This window comes from Schistocerca cancellata, chromosome 12 (genome assembly GCF_023864275.1).
Source record: "Schistocerca cancellata isolate TAMUIC-IGC-003103 chromosome 12, iqSchCanc2.1, whole genome shotgun sequence".
Lineage (NCBI taxonomy): Eukaryota > Metazoa > Arthropoda > Insecta > Orthoptera > Acrididae > Schistocerca > Schistocerca cancellata.
Window position 1 is genome coordinate 121,221,683 of NC_064637.1, and position 27,163 is coordinate 121,248,845.

General features: G+C 43.5%; 1 protein-coding gene across 4 annotated transcripts in view; it reads left to right on the top strand.

The window, feature by feature from the left end:
* LOC126109562 (uncharacterized) overlaps positions 1-27,163 on the top strand; it is a 119,570-nt gene that overhangs the window by 67,360 nt on the left and 25,047 nt on the right. For all 4 annotated transcript variants that reach the window (XM_049914582.1, XM_049914584.1, XM_049914583.1 and 1 more), the window contains one exon: positions 20,248-20,435. In XM_049914582.1, the coding sequence (XP_049770539.1) occupies positions 20,248-20,435 (188 nt within the window). The remainder of the gene's footprint in view (positions 1-20,247; positions 20,436-27,163) is intronic.

Consider the following 27,163-nt stretch of genomic DNA (forward strand, 5'->3'; position numbering starts at 1 on the left):
AGGAGAGCACAGACTCTACAGCCTCAGAGCCTGAGATAGACTTGGAATACCACTTCCAAATAAAGGGCCCCAGAGGTGGGTTCATCTTTTTGAAACCATCTAAATGTGATGTAGGTTAGGGTTCCAGGTATCCCATCTGCAGCCATTCATCAGTATGTGCCTTATTTGTGGGTAACCATTGAAAAAAAAAAAAATTCAGAATTTCATGTGATGATCGAGAGCCTTAAAAACAGTAGTATTATGCAGAGTGGTTAAGGTACATGCAAAAAGTTATGGGTCCAAATACTTTAAGGGGCTTTGCAAGTCTTTATTTTTAAATTTTTGACAAAATAAATTTAATCCATATTTTTCTTCAGTTAATTGGTTTTTAATGTAATTTCTTCCATTTCCAATACTTTGTCAATTAATTTTAATCATCATATCACTTCTTTATTTTCTCTCATTTTTTTCTTCCTATCTTTTTTTTTTTCCTGACTTCGATTATTTTCATGTGTTAAGTTAGATTCAGTTCCTTCCATTTTTTTTTATCTTATGGTTTGTCCATGTTACTGAATTTGTTACTTCCACTCATGATTTTGGTTGATTTTCATTTTATTTCTTGTCTCTTCGTTTGTTTAAATCTTCATTTGTGTTAATTTGCCCATAGTATAGCAAGAATTTGTTCTAAATATTTTGATTACCATCAAAAAAAGTACATTTCTAATGAAAAATACACTTTTTACACCGTTTCACAGGCAATATAACTAGAGTATTTCATTGTCTGTTTTAAACAGTTAGATCAGCAGTTTCAAACATTCATATATTATGGCAGACAAATAAAATCAGTTATTATCACATGCACAAAGATTCCAAATGAAAAAAAATGAATGATAGGAAGAAAAAATGAGAGTAAATAATGTAAACATGAAGATGAAAAGAGTGCAGCAAAGGATCAGAAATAAATAAAATGATCAAAAGTCTCCTAAATAATGATTTAAAAATAAAATATTTCATAGCACTCAACTGGACCAGATCCACAATCTTCTGCACACCAGGAACGTATCGTAACCACCATGCTATGCTGCCAACCTGCATAACTAATATTTTTGTGGCTCTAGAGCGCCACAGAAAATTTTGAAATTTTTTTCATTGATTGCTCGCAAACAAGGCCCCACTTTCACGAACCACTGCAGGGTGCCACGGTGTGATGCCTGCGACTCTAACATATGCCTGCCTGCCTGAAGGAAGGTATCACGGTATGTTGCCCCAGTGAATTGGCGTACTCCACGGTGATGTCACTTGAACATTCAGTTGCTATCGTGATCCACAAAACATTGAAAGTACGATGAGGAAAAGAAACAGAGCTGTGTGCTTCCTTTTGGAAGGCAGCTGGGTGGGCTGTATTGACGCAGTGTGTGTGCTACTGTCTCTTCACGATCAAATTGGGGCCCAGGTGTCCACGACAAATATAGTACAGACACCTCGCCACTATGTGGTGCACAGAGGAGGCGGCAGAGTGGACACCTGCAATGGAATACGGATTAGTGGCATCGAGTTGTCATCACTGACGAATGCAGAATTTGTCCGAAGCCTGAAAATCGTAGAGAGAGCAGGAGGAGCTGGGACCGAAAGAGTCTCGGGCACACAGCTTTGGCAGGGAGGTGGTTTGGTCATATTGAAGAGTTTCTTTCAGCGGAAATCCATAAACGAAATGACCCTCGGTAAAAGCAGACACGGACGTGATCGAGTGTGCATAGGACCTGCACCATCACAGGCACCCTCCTCGATCACTGGGTGATCTCGTGAGGACCACTCTCAAAGAATGGGACAGACTCGAGGAGTGACATCTTGGCTGTCGAGGGGATGGAATGCCGAGGAGGATCAGAGCATGTTTTGTATCCCAGGTGAAGCAGCACTTGATTGGATGTTATCTTACAGCAGCAGTAATTTCACATACGTGCACTTTCTATCAGACTGCCTTCAATTTGGTTGTTTTTTTAATATCGTAGTAAATTTTTTATTTCACTTACATGAAGCTTATTCTTCCATTCCTTGTTCCGCTTGAATTTAAAGAAAAATGAGTTCGTAGGTCTCGGTGGTGCAAAACTTTTTTGCATTGTTACTCCAAAAATTTCTTTTCTCGTAGTTTCCATTTTACTGTATTAAGTACTTTAGAGAGTATAGTGCATAACCAGAGCTGTTGTTATTCAAATTATTATTGTTCATTTAAACAACAGTCTATGCTTTGGTTGTGTTTGCATGTGGTGGTGTTATTGACAGTAAAACTGTGTATTTGTGGCGTGTTAGTGGAACAGCTGATCTGTCATATATAGGTGGTAGACCATAGAGTTCTAGTACCAAATAAATAACAAAAAATGTCAAATGATGGAAAAACTCGTACTATCACAAGTTGATACTCTTAAATTCTGAAATGGGAGGGGGCAAGAATTTTCTACATTCCGTGCTTTACCTAGTTTGGTTAATAGGTTAATCACCAGCTAGTGACATGAGGGCTGCAGTTTACTTCAAACCACTCCCTCTGTTTGTCATTCAGTATGTGGAGTTGGGAGTCTCATGCCAGTTTTGTGGTGAATATTTCCTGATAAATGTGTTTTGTACACTCATGACAACTCTGTATGCATTACATATTCTGCCCCCCCCCCCACACACACACACACCAAAAAAAGGGATACTGAGATGGTACCTCTGTCTCTCTTGCAGGGTAGGGCATGATGTGAATTTGTTTGATGAAGGGGCAGCTGGCCACCCTTGCTTGTGACACTTTCTGTCTTGAGGATTGACAAAAAGGTTTCCAGTGCAACTATCCAATTATATTTATTTATTTAACCTGGTGTGATTTGGACCATGAGGCCTTCTCATACCTTTTTTACATTGTAGGTCCCTAAGAAATAACAATTTTAATATCATAAATAGTATTAAAATTAGACATTGTGAGTAAATAATACAGACTATATACTAATAAAGTTGATATTGGCAGTATTTGTACTACTGTTGCTGCTGCTGGCACTAAATAATAATAATAATAATAATAAATGACATCAATAATGGTAGTGGCAAATATACAGGGTGCATAAGCCCTGGAAAGAACCTGGGAATTTTTTGGTATTCCTGTTATTTTTCAGAATCCTGGAAATTTTTCACTGTTCTAGTTTTCACTTAACAGTTTGTAATTTTGACTGATAAGAACCGATAATCTTGCAAGGAATTTTACTTTAGTTCTCTACTGCAGAATAATAATGCATCAGTAACCCACAAACAAGAGAGAAACTCCTAAATAAAGCTAAAGTTGTAAAGAACATGTGCCATCTACAGTAACAAAACACAATAGACACACAAGTGCCTGCCAATAACCAAATTTGTCTATGGCTATGCAGTACTTCAAAACAAGAAACTGCTTTTGATACATCTGTCTTGTGGGCTTCATTTCAATGAGCATCTTGCCACAACTGTACATTTCTAACAGGACGCAGGAAAATATTGTAATGGTGGTTTGAGAAGCATTATGTTCAAAGTAAATGTCCTTTTACACCAGATGAATTATGTTAAGTTTGTGAGAATGTGCGATGAATTTCTTAAATCGTGGAACGTTTGACTCTCATTCAACACTTAGAACTTTGAGGACTGGCCACTTAGAAAAATTTTGGACCCATAAGACAAGAAATTTATGCCATTGTTTAAAATTTTTCTGCACCATTGTGTTTGATTTGTTTCAAAAGGATCACACACACACTTAAGAAGACCAAGCTTCAAGATTAGTTTTCCATAGTTCCTTCATAGACTACAAATTATGCCATAATGGGTGGGGGTGGATCCGAAATGAGTTCTTATGCAGTTTTACTTGTAATTGGTTTTCTATGGAAAACTCGAAGTGCTCGACAGAACATGTATTCAGTGAGGTAACCCATGAAATTTATAATTGTGCTTGTCAGAAATATTCAGCTACTGCAATTTAAGATGGTGCTATTAGGATTCTGCATAATCACACCCTTGGGAGGGAGAGGGGGGGACAGCAAAATCATTTTGACAATCAGCTATGATAGGCCAACAAAAGTGTCACAGTCTAGATTTCAGTTTTTCAGAAGCTGCCATGCTGTGTTTGCTGGAATTCGTGTTTATACTTGTGTAATATGAAAGTATGCAGTGTAAATGTTGCCGCGCATTGAAGGTCTTTCCAAAATATGTCAGTTTCTTTTTTTGCTAGGTTTCATTTCCTAAAGTGCAGGGAAGTTCTATGTGGTGTATAAAACCTTCACCATTCAAAGGATTGACAAGTTTTACAGCTCCAAGGAAAAGTATATTGCCACTTAACATGGAAAAGAAATGTACTTTCACCTGGAAGAAAGTGTATTTTTAACCGAGAAATCTGGGATTTACATACTTATTTTTTCCTTGTCCATGCATACATCCTTATACCAAAAAAAATAATTTATAGGCGTACAACATAGATGTCTTCTGGCATAGCAAGTTCTGAGGAAAGGAAATTTAAGGGGCCTGCACAATCCAAGAATACATCTACATTTAAGTGATTACTCTGCTATTATAATAAAGTGCCTGGCAGAGGGTTCAGTGAACCACCTTCAAGCTGTCTGTCTGCTGTTCTACTCTCGAACGGCACACAGGAAAAATGAGCACTTAAATTTTTCTGTGCAAGCCCTGATTTCTCTTATTTCATCGTGATGATTACTGCTCCCTATGTAGGTGGGTACCAACAGAATGTTTTCGCAATCAGAGGAGAAAACTGGTGATCATGAGAAGATCCCACGCAACGAAAAACGCCTTTGTTTCAATGATTGCCACTCCAATTCGCGTATCATGTCTGTGACACCGTGTCTCCTATTTCGCGATAATACAAAATGAGCTGCCCTTCTTTGTACTTTTTCGATGTCATCCGTCAGTCCCACCTGACGCGGATCCCACACCGCACAGCAATACTCCAGAATAGGGCAGACAAGTGTGGTGTAAGCTGTCTCTTTAGTAGACCTATTGCACCTTCTAAGTGTTCCGCCAATGAATCGCAGTCTTTGGTTTGCTCTACCCACAATATTATCTATGTGATCGCTCCAATTTAGGTTATTTGTAATTGTAATCCGTAAGTATTTAGTTGAATTTACAGCCTTTAGATTTGTGTGACTTACTACGTAAGCAAAATTTAGCTGATTTCTTTTAGTACTCATGTGAATAACTTCACACTTTTCCTTATTCAGGGTCAATTGCCACTTTTTGCACCATACAGATGTCTTACCTAAATCATTTTGCAAATCGTTTTGATCTTCTGATGACTTCACAAGATGGTAAATGACAGCATCATCTGCAAACAGTCTAAGACAGCTACTCAGATTGTCTCCTGTGTCGTTAATATATATCAGGAACAATAGAGGGCCTATAACACTTCCTTGGGGAACGCCGAATATTACTTCTGTTTTACTCAATTACTTTCCGTCTATTACTACGAACTGTGACCTTTCTGACAGGAAATCACGAATCCAGTCGCACAACTGAGGCGATACTCCGTAGGCACGCAGTTTGGTTAGAAGATGCTTGTGAGGAACAGTGTCGAAAGCCTTCTGGAAATCTAAAAATATGGAAACAATTTGACATCCCCTGTCGATAGCACTTATTACTTCATAAGTATAAAGAGCTAGTTGTGTTTCACAAGAATGATATGTTCTGAAACTGTGCTGACTATGTATCAATAAATCATTTTCTTCAAGGTACTTCATGATGTTCAAATACAGTATATGTTCCAAAACCCTACTGCTAATCGACATTAGTGATACAGGCCTGTAATTCAGCAGATTACTCCTACTTCCCTTTTTGTGTATTGGTGTGACTTGAGCAATTTTCCAGTCTTTAGGTGCGGATCTTTCTGTGAGTGAGTGGTTGTATATAATTGCTAAATATGGAGCTATTTTATCAGCTATTTTCCTCTGAGAGGAAACTGACTGGTATACAATCCGGACCAGAGGTCTTGCCTTTATTAAGTGATTTAAGCTGCTTTGTTACACCGAGAATATCTACTTCTATGTTTCTCATCTTGGCAGTTGTTCTTGATTGGAATTCAGAAATATTTACTTCGTCATCTTTGGTGAAAGAGTTTCAGAAAACCATGTTTAATAACTCTGCTTTAGTGGCACTGTCATCAGTGACTTCACCGTTATCGCGCAGTGGAGGTATTGATTGCGTCTGGCCACTGGTGTGCTTTATGTACGACCGGAATCTGTTTGGTCTTTCTGCCAGATTTCGAGACAGAATTTCGTTGTGGAAATTATTAAAAGCATCTCGCATTGAAGTACACGCCATATTTCGAACTTCTGTAAAACTTCGTCAATCTTGGGGATTTTGTGTTCTTTTAAATTTGGCATGCTTCTTTCGTTGCTTCTGCAACAACGATCTGACCTGTTTTGTGTACCATGGGGGATCGGTACCATCACTTATTAATGTGGTATAGATCTCTCTCAATTTCTGTCGATACTATCTTTTTGAAAACATACCACAACTTTTCTACACTTACATGATCAGATCGGAAGGAGTGAAGACTGCCTCAAAAAAGGCGTTAAGAGCATTTTTATCAGCTTTTTTAAATAGATATACTTTGCGTTTCTTTTTGATGGTTGTAGGTGTTACGGTAGTCAGCCTAGTAGCAGCTGCCTTGTTGTCGCTAATCCCTGTATTAGTCACAATACTCACTGTTTGTCCAGGATTATTTGTTGTGCTAAAAGGTCAAGTATGCTTTCGCAACCATTTACACCTGGAGTGGGCCCCCCCAGGGGGTCCACAACTCTTTTGTGGATATGTGCGTAGCGAGCACAGGACCCCGAGCTAATGTGGCCCTCGTTCCTTTCCGGGCTGCATACCTTCCCTTTCCGCATCCTTCCCCATCCCCCATCTTCGCCCTCCCCTCCCCTCACCTATAGCTCTTTCCTTCCCTTTCTCCCCCTCTGGGAGTATGGTTTGTGCCTACGTCCGGAGACGGACGCTCGTAAATGTAACGAATTCTTCGCCTTCTCTGCTTGTATGTCTTCATCCTTCCTTTGTCCTTCTCTTTTCCTTACCTCTTCTCTTTACCCTTTTCTCCGCTGCGGCATTTGAGACCTCTCTTCTTTCCTTTCCCTTTCTCTTTCTTCGTCCCTGTGCGTGTCTGAAGGCCGACCCATGCATTTTTGTGCGTAGCCAGTGACGGGGTAACGCGTAATTCCCCGCCCCGGGTAGACAGGTAGGACACGTACGTACCCCCTGGTAACGGCCAGGCCCAGGGAGGGGTGATTACCCGAGCTGATACCTTCCGAAAGTGCCGATTGCTCCCTCCGTCCGTTTGTCGGGAGGTGTGAACAATCACCTAAGGCGGGAGTGCCCTCAGAGACGGCCCCCCACAAGGGAGAAGCACGCCATCGGAGACGCCGGTAATCGTGAGGGATTCTTCCGCAATGGTTTCGTCTTCTTCTAATATGTCTGCTAACAAGCGTAAGTTCAATGAGTCTCAGCCACAGACAGTCCTTCCATCGTTGCCACAGTTCCTTCTTGTTTCTCGGTCTGACGAAGGTCACGACTTCTCCACGGTCAACCCTTTCATTATTCAGAAAGGTGTCGACGCAATTGCAGGTCCTGTAAAGTCTTGTTCCAGATTACGGAATGGCACCTTGTTGTTAGAAACAGTCAGTGCCCTCCAGGCACAAAAATTGCTGCGTACTTCACTGCTCCACACCTTCCCTGTCTGGGTTGAAGCGCACCGCACTTTAAATTCCTCGCGTGGAGTCGTTTATACACGCTCCCTTGATGGATTGTCTGACGAAGAAATTCAGCACTACCTGTCTGACCAGGGCGTAACGGCTGTTCATAGAGTTACGAAAAGGGCTGACACGAACATCATTCCAACCCGCACTGTCTTCTTGACATTTGACAAAGTTCAACTCCCATCGAAAATCAAAGCAGGCTATGAGTTGATTTCCGTTCGCCCTTACGTCCCAAACCCTACGCGTTGCTATTGGTGTCAGCGGTTGAATCACACCAGACAGTCCTGTTCCAATCCGGCCAAATGTGTTACGTGTGGCAAGGATGCCCATGAGGGTGCTTGTCCACCTCCATCCCCTCGCTGCATCAACTGTATGGGTGACCACGCTGCTTCCTCTTGAGATTGCCCCGTTTTTAAAGACGAAAAGCTCATCCAGGAAATCAGAGTGAAGGAAAAGGTGTCGACCTTTGCTGCTTGAAAATTATTCGCCAGTTGACAGCCCACCGTGCCTCAGACAGGAAAATACAGCACTGTCCTTGCTTCTCCTCGGCCAACAAAGGAGGCGGCCACGCAGACTTGCGACCTCAGCTTTAGTGCCACGGTCGTCAGATCGGCCAGCGCAAAGATCGCCCGTTCAACCTCACCACTTTCGCCTGCCCATTCTATGGCTCACCCTTCATCGGGTTCTGCTAAATCTGCTAAATCTTGAGCCCAAAAGTCAGACACCAAGACTTCGAAAAAAGAGCATACTCGTGAAGATTTTTTACGTACCCCAACTTCACAACCATCGGTTCCTCCTTCATCAAAACATCATATTTCCAAGAAGGCTACTAAGAAACCCATTTCATCTCCTCCTCCGCCAAGGCGTGTCCCATCTACAGCACCACCTGGCGGAAATCGCGCTTGGCCGTCTTCTGTGTTGCCGAGGCGCACTGCTGGCGGCCGATCAACCGGCCGATCGCTGGTGGCAGGAGCTGCTCCTGAACAACCTATGGATCAGGATCTTCTGCCTTCGGCTGAATGCCATTCCATGCTGTCGGTCGCAAGCTCTGAGCAGTCGTTCAGTTGACGGCAACCTTGGTCACATTCCTCTATTTTCTGTTCACCCTATGTCCATTATCCACTGGAATATCCGCGGCATTCGAGCCAATTGGAATGAATTGTCGGTCCTCTTACGATCCTACTCGCCGGTCATCTTGTGTCTTAAGGAAACAAAGCTGCGTCCCCATGACCGCTTTGTTCTCCCCCATTTTCAGTCCGTCCGATTTGATCTCCCCTCTGTTGAAGGCACTCCAGCCCATGGAGGACTCATGATTCTTCTCCATGATACTCTCCATTATCACCCAAACCACTTAAACACTTCCTTCCAAGCTGTCGCTGTTCGTCTTTCACTCTCTGGATATACCTCTGTATACATTCCATCGTCCACACCAATAGCACGAGCTGATCTCCTTCATCTTCTTGGTCAGCTTCCACCCCCCTATTTGCTGATTGGGGACTTCAATGCCCACCACCCGCTTTGGGTATCTCCACATCCTTGTCCACGTGGCTCACTATTGCTAGACGTCTTCCACCAAGTGGATCTAGTTTCCCTCAACACTGGGGTCCCTACATTTTTGTCTGCCTCCACAACAAATTTCTCTCATTTGGACCTTTCGGTTGGTACTGTTCCGCTAGCTCGGCGCTTTGAATGGTTCGCCCTTGATGATACACACTCGAGTGACCACTTTCCATGTGTCCTTAGACTGCAGCCTCAACTGCCATCTATGCGCCTGCGACGCTGGAAGTTTGCCCAAGCCGATTGGACACTTTTTTCGTCTCTAGCGACATTCGATGACCGTCACTTTCCCAGCGTCGATGATGAGGTCACACATATTACCGACGTTATTCTTACAGCTGCGGAACGTTCAATACCACGCACCTCCGAATTGCCCTGGCGCCCCCCAGTTCCTTGGTGGAACAAGACGTGCCGTGACGCAATACGTGAGCGGCGACGTGCTCTTTGCGTTTTCCGCCACCATCCTACTTAGGCCAACTGTATCCGCTATAAGCAGTTCCGTGCGCGATGCCGTCGCGTCATCCGCGATAGCAAGAAGGCAAGCTGGAAATTCTTTATTAGCTCATTTAACACCTTCACTCCCTCCTCGGAAGTTTGGAGTCGGCTTCGACGGTTCTCAGGCGCGCCTAGTTTCTCCCCGGTCTCTGGGCTCACTGTCGCGCATGATACATTAGTGGACCCCATCGCAATTTCTAACTCATTGGGTCAGCACTTTGCTGAGATTTTGAGCTCTTCAAATTACCCGCCAGTGTTTCTCCCGAAGAAACGTGCAGCGGAAGTGCGACCTCATGCTTTCTCCTCTCAAAAATCGCGAAAGCTACAATACTGTTTTCTCCATGCGGGAACTCCAACATGCACTCTCTTCTTCCCGCTCCTCCGCCCCAGGTCCGGATGGTATCCACATCCGAATGTTGCTGCATTTATCAACCCATAGTCTGCGTTACCTCCTTCGCCTTTATAATCGAATTTGGACCGACAGTACTTTTCCCAGACAATGGCGGGAAGCTATCGTCATTCCTGTTCCGAAACCTGGAAAGGACAAACATCTCCCCTCTAGCTATCGCCCCATTTCTCTCACGAGTAGTGTCTGTAAGGTTTTGGAGCGTATGGTGAATTACCGTTTAGCTTGGTGGCTGGAATCCCGCAGTCTTTTAACACCTGCCCAATGCCGATTCCGAAAGCATCGTTCTGCAGTTGACCATCTTGTTGCTCTCTCCACTTATATCATGAACAATTTTATCCGGAAACGCCAAACAGTAGCAATATTTTTTGATCTGGAGAGAGCATACGATACCTGTTGGAGGACAGTCATCCTCCGCACACTGGTCTCTTGGGGCTTTCGAGGTCGGCTGCCCCTTTTTCTTCGCAAATTTATGGCAGAGCGCACATTTAGAGTGCGGGTGAACACTACTCTCTCCCATACTTTCTCCCAAGAAAACGGGGTACCCCAGGGCTCCGTGCTGAGTGTTGTACTGTCTGCCATTGCCATAAATCCAATTATGGATTGTCTCCTTCCTGACGTCTCGGGCTCCCTCTTTGTGGACGATTTTGCGATCTACTACAGCTCTCAACGGACCAGCCTTCTTGAACGACGTCTTCAGGGATGTCTCGATCGCTCCACTCTTGGAGCATAGAAACCGGCTTCTGTTTTTCTCCCAGTAAGACCGTTTGTGTTAATTTTTGGCGATGTAAGGAGTTTCTTCCACCCTGCTTACATCTAGGACCTGTCAACCTTCCGTTTTCGGATGTCGATAAATTCTTGGGTCTTATGTTTGACAGAAAACTGTGCTGGTTCTCCCACGTTTCCTATCTTTCGGCTCGGTGTCTGCGATCCCCCAACACCCTCCGTGTCCTGAATGGTACCTCCTGGGGAGCGGACCGAGTGGTCCTTCTCCGCCTCTATCGCGCCTTAGTGCGCTCGAAATTGGACTATGGAAGCATAGTCTACTCCTCTGCTCGGCCGTCTATTCTTCGGCGTCTCGACTCTATCCACCACCGTGGATTACGTTTAGTGTCTGGAGCTTTTTACACCAGCCCTGTGGAAAGCCTTTATGCTGAGACTGCTGAACCTCCACTGTCCAATCAGCAAGCAGTCCTTCTGAGTCGTTATGCTAGCCATCTGTCTTCCATGCCTGTTAATCCAGCCCATGAAATTTTTTTTCGACGCCTCCTTGGATGTAGGGTATGCAGGCCGCCCTTCCTCCCCACTACCACCGGGAGTCCGCTTCCGTCAACTGCTCCATTCTCTTTCCTTCCGCTTTCCTAAAACCTTCTTGACAGCTTGGGGTACAGCACCGCCTTGGCTCCGTCCCCGGATCTGCGTGCTCCGTGACCTTTGTCAGTTTCCCAAGGATGGTACCCTTTCACATGTTTATCGTCGGGCATTTTCTGCTCTATGTGCACAAATGAAGGAAGCCACATTTATTTACACTGATGGCTCAAAAACATCATTTGGTGTAGGGAGTGCCTATATTGTTGGCGACACCCCAAATCAATTTCGGCTTCCCGACCAGTGTTCGGTTTATACTGCGGGGCTTTATGCTGTTCTCCAGGCTGTCCACTACATCCGCCGCCATCAGCGGATACAGTATGTTATCTGTTCAGATTATCTCAGCTCTCTCCTCAGTCTCCAAGCTCTTTACCCTGTCCACCCTCTGGTCCACCAGATTCAGGACTGTCTGCGCGTGCTCCACCTGGGGGGGCGTCTCGGTGGCGTTCCTCTGGCTCCCAGGACACGTTGGTATCTGTGGAAATGAGGCGGCCGATATAGCGGCCAAGGCTGCAGTCTCTCTTCTTCGGTCAGCTATTCAATCGATTCCCTTCGCCGATCTACGGAGCGTTATGTCGTCATGTTGTTCTTTTATGGCACACACATTGGTCGACACTTCCCCATAATAAATTGCGGGGCGTGAAAGCTCTTCCTTGTGCTTGGACCTCTTCCTCCCGAACGCGTCGTCGGGAGGAGGTAATTTTAACTAGACTCCGGATAGGGCACTGTCTTTTTAGCCATCGACATCTTTTAAGCGGCGATCCTCCCCCACTCTGTCCCCACTGCTCTTATCTGTGGACGGTAAGACACCTTTTGAGTGCCCCTATTTTACTCCGTTACGCGCCCGTCTACAGCTGTCGCCTAATTTTAGCAGATGACACGCGCTCGGCCGATCGCGTTCTCGAGTTTATTAGTGCCAGTGAAATGACGTCAGTCATTTGAAGCTTTTCTTGGGGACAACCAACCCCTTTCTGTAGTGGATTTTTAAGCCTTCCTTCTGCTTTTAGTTTCTCCAATTTTTTGAGTTTTGTTCCCATTGCTGCTGGTTTTCATTTTCGGTTTTTTACTGTTTCCTAAGTCACGGACCGGGCGCTAATGACCATAGCAGTTTTGCGCCCTAAAACAAAAAAAAAACCTTGAGTGGGCTCATGAATTAATTATTCAAAATAATTTTCAGAGAAAGCATTCATTACAATTTCAGATTAAGTTTTATGCCTGCCGCCGGCTTTAAACGTGTAATTTTTCCAGCGTATTGAGGGTAGATTAAAGTCACCACTGACTATAATAGTATGAGCGGGGTACTTATTTGAAATGAGACTAAAGTTTTCTTTGAACTGTTCAGCAACTATATCTTCAGAGTTGGGGGTCAGTAAAACGATCCAATTAACAGTTTAGTCTGATTGTCAGGTATAACCTCTACCCATACTATTTCATACGAACTATCTACTTCAATCTCACTACAAGGCAGACTACCTCTGACAGCAATAAATACTCCACCACCAACTGTATTTAATCTATCCTTTCTGAACACTGTTAGATCGTTTGAAAAAATTTTGGCTGAACTTATTTCTGGCTGTAGCCAGCTCTCTGTACCTACAACTATTTGAGCTTCAGGGCTTTCTGTTAGGGGTTGGAGCTCTGATTCTTTCCCAACACAGCTACGACAATTTACAACTACATTACCAATCGTTTGTACAACTACCTTACTTTGTTTCACGTGCCCACTTCTAGACGGACGTCCCATCTGTGGTTCCCTGAGACCATCTAACCTAAAAAACCGCCCAGTCCCTTCCACACAGCCCCCACTACCCATGTAGCCACCTCTTGTGTGCAATGGACTCCTGACCTATTAAGCGGAATCCGGAAACCCACCACCTGATGGCACAAGTCAAGGAATCTGCAGCCTACACGGTCACAGAACTGCCTGAGACTCTGATTCAGACCCTCCAATCGGCTCTGCACCAAAGGACCACAGTCGGTTCTATCGACGATGCTGCAGATGGTGAGCTCCGCCTTAATCTCGGAAGCAAGACTGGCAATCTTTATCATTTCCACTATCCACCCGAAACCAGACAGAATCTGCTCCGATCCAAAGCGACTCAAGTCATTGGTACCGACATGAGCCACCACCTGCAGTTGGCTGCACCCTGTACTGGAAAATGCGGAAGATATGGTTGTGAAGAAAGGTGTACAGGTGCAACAAGTGCATACAGTAATGATAGTAATCATTATTGTTGCTTTAGTACATATGTCATTGATTGTTTTATGAAGCTGGAGATGTTATCCATTTCTCTAATGTAATGCAGGAAGGTATTCCAGAGTCGGGTTACTGCTACTGAGACTGACTTCAAGGAAGTAGCTGAACAGTGGTGTGGGACAGAAAGGATTTTACTCTAATGGGAACATGTGTTTTAGTCATGTTGTTCAGATAGGTGTGTTCAGTTCAGTCTGACAAGAGTGCTCAGAGGAGAGAGATGACAGTAGAGAAGACCGAGAACTGAAATCTCATCCCTTTTCTGCATGCAGCTTGGATAACTGTGCATATAATGGTGAAATACGATCATAGAGTCTAACATCACAGATGTAATGAACACAGGCATTCCTAACCATTTCCAGGCACCGTGAACGTTCCTGAGGAATGCCTTGCAAAATAACATCGCTGTAATCTGTAATAACTGGAAGTATAAGTGTTTGTACAAGCTTCTTTTCCAAATCAGGAGGGAAGAGCTTTGTTGTATTTTTGTAGGGCATGAAGAGATGCTGAAGCCTTCTTTCACATTGCTGTTATCTGCTCACTCCAATTCAGATTTTCATCCATTATTACTCCTAGACTGCTTGCTGAGAGAGAGAAGTTGATATTTGTCCCATTCAGGGTTAAAGATGGTAGGTATTCTAGATATTTTGGGCTAATGAGGCAAGAATAACCAACCAGTACTGCTTCATTTTTGGAAGGGTTGAACTTCAACCCTATATCCTGTGTCCGTTTTGATAGCGCAAACAGGGTGGTATTGAGATTGTTGATAAGTATCTTCAGGTTTATCGGTTTCATACTTACAGCTGCTGGTATCAGCTTACATGTGGTATTTGCAGTAGGATAAAATTGATGACACATCATCATGTACAGTGGAAAGATCATAGGACCAAATACCGAACCTTGGGGGATGCTTGATACTGCCTGCCTCCATTGAGACATAATGGTGCTAGACATGATGTATTGCTGGCGAAGTGTCAGGTCTGAGTGAAACCACTGCACTGCACTTGACAAGAAATTTAGGCTGCTAAGTGTGGCACGTAAAATGTCAAAGTGAGCAGTGTCAAAGGCTTTGTTGAAGTCTAAGAAGCATCTGATGATCACCTCTTGTGCTTCCATGGCAAGCTTCAGGTCATCTATTAGTATTGTTAAGACAGATGTTGTGCTTTGATGTGTACAGAAACCTGATTAGTATTCATCTAGTAGGTTGTCTGTAGTTAGTGTGTTAGCAGGCCGTTGTCTATATAGTCTAAGATGATTGACAGGGCACAAAGAATGCAAATAGGTTGGTAAGCAGTGAGTGTTGTGCCAATGTCCTTTTTTGGTAATGGCTTAACTAGTCCCTGCTTCAGGCCTCAAGGAAAACACTTGTGGTTAAGGAATGGTTGAAGATATGTTGTAGTGAGTAGTAGTAGTGAGTCAACAATAAGCTTCATCATTTGGGCTGCAATGACATTGTGTCCATTAGATGTTGATCTGATAAGCATGATGTGGATTTTTGATGGTACTGCAAGTAACTGCTGTAGATAGAATTTTTTGTGGTGACAGTCGTTTATCTCCATAAAGTAACCAGTGAGTATCTTGCACAAGATTTGGTACATAGGACATCTATAAATGAGAGGCATGATAACTGATTTAGAGAGATCCACTTCAGTTGTACTAATATGTATTCAAACCATGACCTGTTTCAGGATTTTAAAATTCCGTCTTCAGGTGTAAGAAATAATTGTATTTGGTAATACATGCGGTTGGGCCAGTCAGTGCAAGAGCTCCAATCATCGCATGGTGGCAGAAACTGTCCGCCACTGGGCAGCTGCAGGGTCAGAATGCCAACCACTACTGGCAATAGTAGTTGGCGTGCCTACCCTGCAATTGCCTGGCAGGGGATAGTTTCCGTCAACATGCTACGATTGGAGCTCTGCCGATAGTGGTTGACTTTCCTACCTTGCAGATGTCAGACGACGAACAGTTTCCACCAATGTGCAATGACTGGAGCTCTTGCACTGACTGGTCCAACTGTTTGTGTTACCAAATACAATAATTCAATGAAAAGGATAGTTGGTACTCGTCATATAGTGTAGATGCAAGTCGCAGAAAGGCACATCAAAAAGACTGTTGGAAAGTTAGCTTTCGGCCATCAAAGCTTTGATACACACACACACACACACACACACACACACACACACACACACACACACACACACACTATCCCTCCCTCTCCCCATCGCGGCCTCCTTACACCCAATGAGCTGCCTCTCCTATAATGCGCGCGCGCGCGCATGACCACCGTCTCTGGCAGCCAGAGCGAGACTGCGAGCAGCAGTGCATTATGGGAGAGGCAGCTCATTGGGTGCAAGGAGGCCGCGATGGGGAGAGGGAGGGATAGCATGGTAGGGATGGGGGATGGTACAGTGCTGCCGGGAGCATTCAGTGATGAGGTGGAGAGTAGTGCAGCTAGGTGCAGCCATGAGGTTAGATGGAGGGCAGGGGAGAGAGGTGGGGTAGCAGGAAAAGAGAGAAGTAAAAAGACTGGGTGTGTTGGTGGAATAGAGGACTGTGTAGTGCTGGAGTGGGAACAGAGAAGGGGCTAGATGGATAGGGACAATGACTAATGAATGTTGAGGCCAGGAGGGTTACGGGAATGTAGGATATATTGCAGGGAGCGTTCCCACCTGTGCAGTTCAGAAAAGCTAGTGTCGGTGGGAAGGATCCAGATAGCACAGGTTGTGAAGCAGTTATTGAAATGAAGGACTTCATGTTGGGTGGCTAGCTCACAACAGGTTGGTCCAATTGTTTCTTGGCCATCGTTTGTTGGTGGCCATTCATGCAGTCAGCAAGTTGGTGGTCATGCCCACATAGAATTGAGCACAGTGGTTGCAGCTTAGCTTCTAGATCCCATGACTGGTATCACAACCCTGCCTGTGGTGGTGGTGGTGGTGGTGGTGGTGGTAAGATGTGTGGAACAGGTCTTCCACATTGGTCTAGTACATGGATAAGAGCCATGAGGCAAGGCGTTGGGAGCAAGGGTTATGTAGGGATGGATGAAGATATTGTGTAGGTTTTGTGGGCGGCAGAGTATCAGTTTGGAAGTGGTGAGAAGGATCCCCGTCCTAGTTACAATGTAGTTTTTCATAATGACTATTTCACAGAGTTTTTATACACTATCGAAAATTATTCCTGTAACGTTTCTACAATAACCGATTAAGAAAACCCGATTCCAGGAACTGATGATACATCAGTTCTGAAGTATTCTGTGGAAATAAATTTTCTTAAAATTAATAAATTTAAAGCCATAATTGTGCTATGTGACTGTGAAGTAAATAAAACAGTGAAAACTCCATGTAGGAATATCAGCAATGTAGGAAAAGACAGATTGCTATTTAAGTTGCAGAGAGCCACTGTTACAAGACACCTGCACAAAGCTTTCGACGACAGCCTTCATCAGCAAAAGAGAAACAGAGGAACGCACACTCATAGCTACCAACTCTGGCAGCTCAGGCCAAAATGCAATTGTTACATTGGATGACAGCAACAATCTGGAGGGGGAAGGGGAAGGGATAGTAGTGTATGGGTTGGAGGGGGGGGGGGGGGGCAGAGGAGAGCTGTCTGGAATGCCAACAGGCCCGGTGTCAGGAGTTTGTGAGACAGGGAGTTGCGTGGGGAGGGAGAAGCAGGCAAAGATGGGCGGGTGTGTTGGCAGAGTGCAGTAAACGAAGAGGCTGGGAGCTGAGAATGGGGAGGAGATTATATTACGTGGGGGGGGGGGGGGGGGGGATGGAAACTGTTAGGTGAAGGGTGTGGGGATAGTATGAGGGTCACTCCAAAAGAAATGCACACTATTTTTTTTAAAAAAATCCATCTTTTATTCTACATGTTCGAAAGTTTTACAGTGTGTAGATACATCCTTTAGGAACAATATTTTCATTTCTCCACATAATTTCCATCCCTCTCAACTGCCTTACACCATCTTGGAACCAGCACCTGTATACCTGCGGGGTAAAATTCTGGACCAACCTGTTGGAGCCACTGTTTGGCAGCATGCACAAGGGACCTTGTTCCACGAAGAGAGTCTTTCAGTTTCCCAAAGAGATGATAGTCACATGGAGCCAGGTCAGGACTGTAAGGCGGGTGTTTGTGTTGTCCATCCGAGTTTTGCGGTTACTTCCATGGGTTTTTGACTGACATGTGGCCGTGCTTGTCGTGCAACAGCAAAACATCCTGCTTTTGCTGATGTGGTCGAACACAACTTAGTCGAGCTTGAAGTTTCTTCAGTGTCGTCACATATGCATCAGAATTTATGGTGGTTCCACTTGGCATGATGTCCACAAGCAAGAGTCCTTCGGAATCAAAAAACACCATAGCCATAACTTTTCCTGCAGAAGGTGTGGTTTTGAATTTTTTTTTTTCCTTGGGTGAATTTGCATGATGCCACTCCATTGATTGCCTCTTCATCTCTGGTGTAAAATGATGGAGCCATGTTTCATCACCTGTCACAATTCTTTCAAGAAATTCATCTCCACTATTCTTGTACGAGTACTGTTTCAAAAGTTCGCTGCATACCGTTTTTCTTGTTTCTTTGTGAGCCACTGTCAGCATCCTGGGAACCCACCTGGCACAAACCTTTTTTAACGCCAACACTTTCAGTATTCTGCAAACACTTCCTTCCCCTATCCCAACATAGTGTGACAATTTGTTCACTGTGATGTGTCTGTCGAAAGTCACCAATTCGTTAACTTTCTGCACATTGTCTGGAGTGTGTGCAGTATGAGGCCTGCCACTGCGAGGACAATCCTCAATATTGCCGTGCCTGCTTTCATCACGTAACCTGCTTGCCCACTGACCAACTGTACTGCAATCGACAGCAACATCTCCACACACCTTTTTCAAACTCTTGTGGATGTTTCCCACTGTCTCGTTTTCACAGCACAGGAATTCAATGACAGCACGTTGCTTCTGACGAACGTCAAGTGTAGCAGCCATCTTGAAGACATGCAGTGATGGTGCCACTCACGGGAACAGGTTGAACTAAGTTTGAAAACAAGCGGGAAGGATGTATCTACACACTATAAAACTTTCAAACATGTAGAATGAAAACTGTATTTTTACAAAAATAGTGTGCATTTCTTTTGGAGTGTCCCTCGTATTTTTCAGTAAATTGAAGCCAGGATAATTACGGGAGCGGAAATTATATTGTCAGAATAACTCCCATCTGCGCAGTTTCGAAAAGCTGGTGGTGGAAGGAAGGATCCAGGTGGCTCGGGTAGTGAAGCAGCCAGCTCGGGTAGTGAAGCAGCCATTGAAATCGGACAAGTTATGAAGCTGGTATGACTACCAACCAGCTGTCCACCAGGATGAACTGCCACCACCAAACTGTGGCCAAGAGCAAAGTAGATAACCCTGTTGCATAACATGCAGCCGAGCATAACATGATAGATTTCAATGGCTGCTTCGCTACCCGAGCCATCTGGGTGCTCCCCTTCACTACCAGACTTTCTGAACTGTGCAGGTGGAAGTTATCCTCACAACACATTCTCCGTTCCCGTAATTATCCCGGCTTCAACTTACAGTAACATACTGTCCCCACACACTCCGCCCAACGGTTTCCAACCCCCCTGTCCTACCATCTCCTCTCCCATTCTCATCTCCCACCTTGTTTATTTGCTGTCCTCTGCCAGTGACCTATCTTTTCACACTCCTCTGCCTTTTTGCTCCCTTTTTCCCCCCACTCTCTGTCCCATTACCTCCTGATGCGGCACCTGTTGGCATTGTGATCCTTCCACACTCCATCAGACAGCTTTCCTCTGTCTCCCCCCCCCCTCCCTCACACTACTATACCTTCCCCTTCCCCGCCCCCTCCAGATTTCTGCTGCCATCCCATGTAATAGCTGCATTTGGCTTGAGTCGTGGTGGTCACCGGTGGTTGCTTGTGTGTATGAATGGTATGTGTTTCTCTGTTTCTCTTTGACTGATGAAGGCTGTGGCCAAAAGCTTTGTGTAAGTGTCTTTTAATTGTGCCTATCTGCAACTTAATTTGTCTCCTTTGTGGTAAGGAGCAATCTATCTATTCCTACATTGTTGTAAAGTAAATAAAAATGTTATTCAAGTGGAGACAAAAGTGAACATGTTAGCAGTCCCTATAGCATGTATGTTATATACACTCTAGTGGACTGGGTTAATCATAAGTCTTGGCATCGATAATTTCATAATTTTGTTTCCTGGTCGGCCATGTTACATACTTTTCAAGCAGTTTAGCAAGTGTTATGTGGTGTCTCAAAAAACAGTTTCCACTGCTTCTGTCAAGAGGTCCTTGGAAATTTCTTCTTCTTCTTCTTCTTCTTCTTCTTCATTTGAAGATTTTTTTAAAAATGTGAGCTTAATAATAGATGTTGTCTTAAAATAAAGAATACAGTTGTGAACAAACTTTCAAATTTACTTCACAGGCAGAATCCCGGGATGAACCACCGTGGATGCAGTTGATGCGGGAAGCAATAAATTCGTTGCAGTCAGAGTCCGAACACGATTTCTCTCAGCCTCCCGCTGACTCAGATAAGCTGTACATGGCTATTGGAGAACGGGATCTCATAGAAGTGGCCCATCCATCCCCACAAGAAGGTGCTGAAAATCACAGGTACAATGACTATACCATCTTTGATTGGAATAACTAAGTTCAGCATCTAGCATGTGTGATACATCTGACAGCTGTAGGCATCCCATCTTACTTCTTGTACTTCGAATGCTGGTTGACTCATCCTGAAGTACCAGTGTTTGAAGACAGATCTGCTAATGCAATTTTTTGGCGCTGCCATCTGCAATACAAACCTCAAATGAAATTACAATAATTTATAAGTTGGTTTGGATTTTTCAGTTGTTTCAAAAACTTCTGCTATATGGTATTCACCAAACTGAAAAATTGCTGTATCATTTAGTGACTGGCTTGTAGATGGGAAAACATGGACAGGATAAAATCAAAGTTTTATATTATTTGTGATGACCCGTTGCCATCACTGACATCAATTAGATATTGGTTCAATTTCTTAACCACAGTTGAACATCTAGTTTAAATAGTAATTACCCAAGGTGGTCAGCACAGACGGTATGAAAGAAATCGCTGAAAATATCCACCACACAATTCTCACTGATAGACAAAAGTGCACAAAGTAGCTAAGGCAATAAATGTTTTGACAGAAATGGAAAGTAACAAGTTGGCAATGAAAAAATTTTCATCCCAATGGCTTCCATGAATCTTGATGAACAACAACAACAAGTGAGTCTGGGATTCAACTTTAAAAGTGTGTTCACTGCAATATAAGTGAACTACACCACCACTGTGACATGGGTTTGCCATTATACTCCAGAAACTGAACAGCAGTTGCTTTGGATTGCTTCAAGTGACTCTTCTTCAAAGAACACAAAGACTGTCATGTCAGCCAGAAAATTCATGGTGACAGTTTTGTGGAACACAGTGCAACATACTCTTCTCCTTCTTCTCCTTCTTCTTCTTCTTCTTCGTCTTCTTCTTTTTCACCTTATGTAACTACAACTCTGCATGGGTCTTAGCCTCTTCAACAAATTTCCTCCATTCTGCTCTCTCAAGTGTGTTTCTCTGCCATCTTCTGATTCTTGAGAGGTTTTATATCTTCTTCCACATCATCTGTCAACCGATTCTGTGGCCTTTCTCTCTGTCTTCTTTCATTTGGCCTTCCAGTATCCACCCTAAGGAGATGCCGAAGCCAGGCTATTCTCTTAACTTCTTATTAATCTACAAGTGTCGAATGAAAAGTAATGCCTCCACCTTCGTTAATTGGATTTGTATGGGAATAGTTTAATAAATCAAATGCAGAAATAATACTTAGAGTATGATCTTTAATTACCAATATTCAGTTTTCCACATAATCGCCAGCCATTTGGATACATTTCTGCCAACGATGAACAAGTTTTGTGAAGCTGTCAGAGTAGAAGTCGACACTCTGTTTGTGAAACCAGTCTCTTAGTTCTCTCAGCGTCTTCATCAGAAGCATAATGATGTCCCTGCAGATCATCTTTTATTATCGGGAACAGATGGAAGTCAGGCGGTGCTAAATCTGGGCTGTATGGAGGATGCCGTACGGTGGTGAGATTCGGTCTCTGAAGTTCTGCTGTAGTGGCACATGAATTGTGTGGTTTGGCATTGTCATGCTGCAGGAAAAAATTTCATATTGTGCTTGTAATTTTTCTCTGAGTGATACGACGATCGTCCTGAATCAGTCTTTCAACATTTTGCTTGTGAAACTCGGTGGCTGCTGTCACAGGACATCCAACTCTTTGTTTGTCATGTGGGTCAGATGTTCGCACCTCTACATCTTTATACTTACACGCCCAACGACACACAGTACTCGCATCAACACAATCACCATAAAATGCTTTCATTCTCTGAATCTCCTTTGGGGTGACACCTTCTGGTGTCAAGAATTCAATGACTAAACATTGCTTAAATTGCATAGACTGACCATCTGAACAGGTTTCCGTACTTTACATTGTAACAACACAACCGATCAGTGCTAATGTTTCCCACCAACTGGAGCTGTAGAGAAGAGGCCACGGAACAAGCCTATACGTGCTGCATACCAATGCTGCCAACTGTTAAAGATTTAAGAAGGTGGAGGCATTACGTTTCAGTCAGCCCTCATAACAATGTCAGCTGCTTGTATGAGACAGTCAGTGTTTGTTCTAGATCTACAGAAACCATTGTTATCCTGAACTGTCCCATAGATCTTGTGCAGAATCCTGCATTCAAACATCCTGAGCTGCTGCTCATCTGTACTCGTTAATGTCCATTGTTTCACATCCTGTGTTTATAAATGGCCTGATTGTTACGCTGTGTGTTTGCAATTTCAGCTGTGTATTTAGTCATGACCTGGAGGCCAATAATTTCTTAAATGTGTTGACAGCAATCTGCAGTTGTTTGCTGATGATGCTATGGTGTACAGGAAAGTGTTGGTGTTGAGGAACTGAGGATACGAGATGACTTAGACAAAATTTCTAGTTGGTTTAATGAATGGCAGCAATCTCTAGATGAAGAAAAATGTAAGTTGATGCAGATTTGGGAGGGGGGGGGGGGGGTAGGATGTAATTTTTTGGGTATCTCATTAGCAGTGTCCTGATTGACACAGTTACATTATTTAAATATCGGGGCATAGCATTGAAAAGCGATATGAAATGGAATGAGCATGTGAGGATTAGGGAGGTGAATGCTGAACTTCAGTTTATTGGGAGAATTTTTGGAAAAGTGTGGTTCATCTATAAAGGAAACCATATGTAGGACACTAGTATGACCTATTCTTGAGTACTGTTAGAGTGTTTGGGCTTTGCACCAGGTTGCATTAAAGAAAGGGCTCGAAGCAATTCAGAGGCGAGCTGCTAGATATGTTATCGGTAGGTTCAAACAACATGCAGGTATTACAGAAATGCTTCAGGAACTCAAATGGGAATCCCTGGAGAAAATTGAGAGTACTGGCATTTGAAGCTGACTGCAGAATGATTCTGCTGCTGCCGACATACATTCCGCATAAGGACCAAGATGATAAGATATGAGAAATAGGGCTCATATGGACGCATATAGACAGTTACTTTACTCTCACTTTATTTGCAAGTGTAACAGGAAAGGAAATGACTAGCAATGGAACAGGGTACCCCCTGCCATGTATCGTATGGTGGCTTGCAGAGTATGTGTGTGGATGCAGATGTACTGAGTAAGGATGCACAGTATTATTTCAGTTCACATGGAATTTGTTCTGTTAACAGACAATAACAGAAGGATATACATGCCATTTTCTGTGTGGAACAATATGTCTCCATTATGCTGGTAACTGTAAAGATAAAATTACAGTCTAAAAGCATTTCAAAAAAATTACCTGAACAAAAATTGGTTCCATTAGAGCTAATGTATGTGCTGCATTTTCCCAGAACTGTGAATTCGGTTTACAGTAACAGCACTAAAAGATGTTTACTGCATGCTGCATTCTGTAGGTCATTTGTAATACTGGAGAGCTTGCAGAAGAAGAGATGTGTTTCATGGTAGTGAAAATCAAAAAGTGCTTACAGTTCTTAAGGTATCCATTTTACGGCCCATCTTTACTGGATATTTTTGTCTTGTTGTGGTCCTTTCTACTTCCCCTGAAAATAAGGAATACTTTTTTAACATCCTGTAGACACACACACACACACACACACACACACACACACACACACACACACACACACACACACACAAACAAAAGTGTTGCATATGCGTATCATGCAGATGTGTTGCTATTGCACCTGTCCCTACACCGATCAGAAACTCACTCCTGATGTTTGTAAACATACACACAGCTACCACAAGCACTTCCTACAGATAGACCACCAAACTTGAAAGGATTGCAGAATTTTAGTAAGTAAAGGACCAGGGGAGACACCTGCGGAACACTTCAGTGAACGTCCATCATGCCCGGAAGGTTATTTGGACCAGTGACTGGGATTGCATCATCACTTTATGTGCAGAATGCTTGTCAGCAAGGGAAGTCACTGACATTTGCATCAGAGTGAAAGTGATGTGGTGCAGACGTGGAATCTGTTCCAGTTGACAGGTAGTGTTGAAGACTTACGCTACAGAGCATATTTGAGTTCAACAGGTGCACAGATTGATCGATATGTGCAATTTTTGAGTGAAAGGAGCTGTGGGATGAGTGCTCCAGAACTCAGTTTGGCACTCAAGGAGGCTACAGGATGTGTTGCATCAAACTGTTAGTAGATGATTGCATGATGTAAATCACTGTTCCTGATGACCATGGCAAGGATCACGTCGTACAGATAGACAAGAAATCGTGCAGAACACTCTCTCCCAGATTGGTGACGGGTGTTGTTTATGGACAAAACATGGATATATTTGTACCCTGATAATGACAGATAACGGGTTAGGAGGCAGCCTGGTAATACTGAACTCTTCCAAAGACTGTGTCCCACATGTGCGATGAGGTGGTGATGGTGGACTAATCTTTGGGTGGCATTACATATACCCATTTACACTCTTGTGGTTGTTGAGGACAGTTTCGCTGCCGTAGTGGGTCCATATCACCAGCAGTTTGGTAGCAATTTATCTTGATGGATAACAACTTGCATGCTGTTCTCATAAACATTCTCCTTCACCTGAATGGAGTGGCCTGTCTTTTCCCTGGACATGAGCCCAATCGAGCATGCGTTGGATCGATTGAACAAACTATTTTTGGGTCGTTGACAACAGTCGTGTACCCTACGCAATCTACACAGAATTGCTGTTGGAGAGTGGGACAATTTGGACCAGGGTAGATTTGTTGGTGATCTCATCAGTGGTATTCCACGAAGAATTCTTGCCTGCAACTGTGCGAAGATGTGTTCCACTGTGTACTGTTGGTGGTAAGGACTGCTGTGATACATCCCTCCACCTCCCCATGGCAACAAGCGATTGTGTCGTTACACAAATGCTTTTTTGATTTGGTGATCTGGACAGATTGCAAATTAATATGTATGCAAGCCTCAGAGCAATTCCGCCTCCCCCTTCCCACTCCCCACTCCCTCCATGCCACAAATTCAAAATAAAGGGGTGATGCAAAATTTTTAATGATGTGTGTATATTTTCCAGTCTCACGTTGCACAAATGATATCGTTGCTGGTTTTGACTTCTTACCAAGTCATCATCAGATGATCTGCTTTAAAAGCAAGAAAAGGCAGATGGTAAAATACTAGGAAACCAAATTATAAATTGAATTATCTGCAGTGTACAATCTCGCATGCTTTAACCCATTATACAGTAACTTGTCAGCTTTAGAGACATCAAAAAGCACTCACAGTGTAAACATGTCTGTGCTCTGATTGATGTAACTGAAGGCTACAGCTGTCTTTGTAATTGTATAAAGTTGATAATTCTTAGATTGCAAATATATTGTTAAGAGAGTTCATAGTGTAAACGTGAATGCAAGAGAAAGCCTTCTAAAAGTGAAAACCAGTAAAAAAATTACTTAACTATTGGTGTAGAAAGCTTGGCACACACTAAGAGGAGGATAGATGCCTGCCAGCAGACGCGAACTGCAAGTAGTAAACTGGTAGATGGCAGTCACAAGTGTACTCTGAAGAGACTGTATTAAAGAGTTTTTAAATCTAGCTACTATTAGACAAGTGTGATTCGGGAGGAAAGCTGACATGAGCAAAGTAAAATAGAAATTAATGCATCAGGAAATACGTTGATACATGAAGATGTTTGGCTCAAATGAACTAGGCTTCAGAATGGTCCCATATCAGCTCCTTTGTTGCTGAAAATAGCTGTTAAATGTGAAAACAAAAGCACAGTGAATTTTCTAGAAGTCCAGGCTGGTTGATACATTTCTAAAAGAAAAAAGCCTTGGTGTTAAAAAGATGTTTACGTAGAGCTAAAGGACTTTTGCCAACTTTGACTGAATGATGGTTGCTATCACTTTTTCCTCCAACACATGAAGAATATTACACAATGGGTGTAAATGCAGTCACAACTGTTTTATTTTATAAAGGTTATGTAATTGGATGGATAGAAAAAATCTGCTCACCAAGTAGTGGCAGGAAAAACATATATAAAATTTAAGACAGTATTCAAGCATTCAGAACCAGTGGCCCCTTTTGACAGAAGGGTTGAAGGGAAAGGAAGAGGGATGAAGGAAAAGGAGTGACGAGATGTAGGAAATGGGGAGAGTTATGGAAAAGTCCCCCAGAACTCCCAGTTGGGGAAGACAGTCTGGCAACATTACCTTTCCAAACGTCTGACTGACTCCTGATGTAAAACGTCCATCCTGGTCACCATGACCAACTATATGTTCACCCACAATTACTTCTCCTTTGAAGTAATGATGCACAAACATACTTGTGCCACACCAGTGGACATCAGATGGGACCGTGCTGTGCTAACCTATTCCTAAACCATTTAGAGGAATCCTTCATAACCATCAAGAATCTCAAACCTCTCACTTAGTTCAGATTCACTGATGACATCTTCATGATGTGGACTGAGGGTAACCATTCCTCTAAAATGTTGAACCCTCTCCCCATTCGCTTCACCTTGCCCTCCTCAACCAATGAAGCCACCTTCCTCTATGTAAGCATCCACCACAAGGATGGCTAAGACATACTAACCATCAGTTGTACCTCCACTTTGACAACTACCATCCATTCCATAACAAGAAGTTCCTTCCGTACAGCCTTGCCACCTGTGGCCGTTGCATATGTAGTGATGAGCAGTCCCTCTCCAATTATGCTGAGAATCTCAGTGAGGCCTTCACAGACCGAAATTACCCTCTCAGCCTTGTCCAGAATGGAATCTCCCATGCCTTGTCTCTC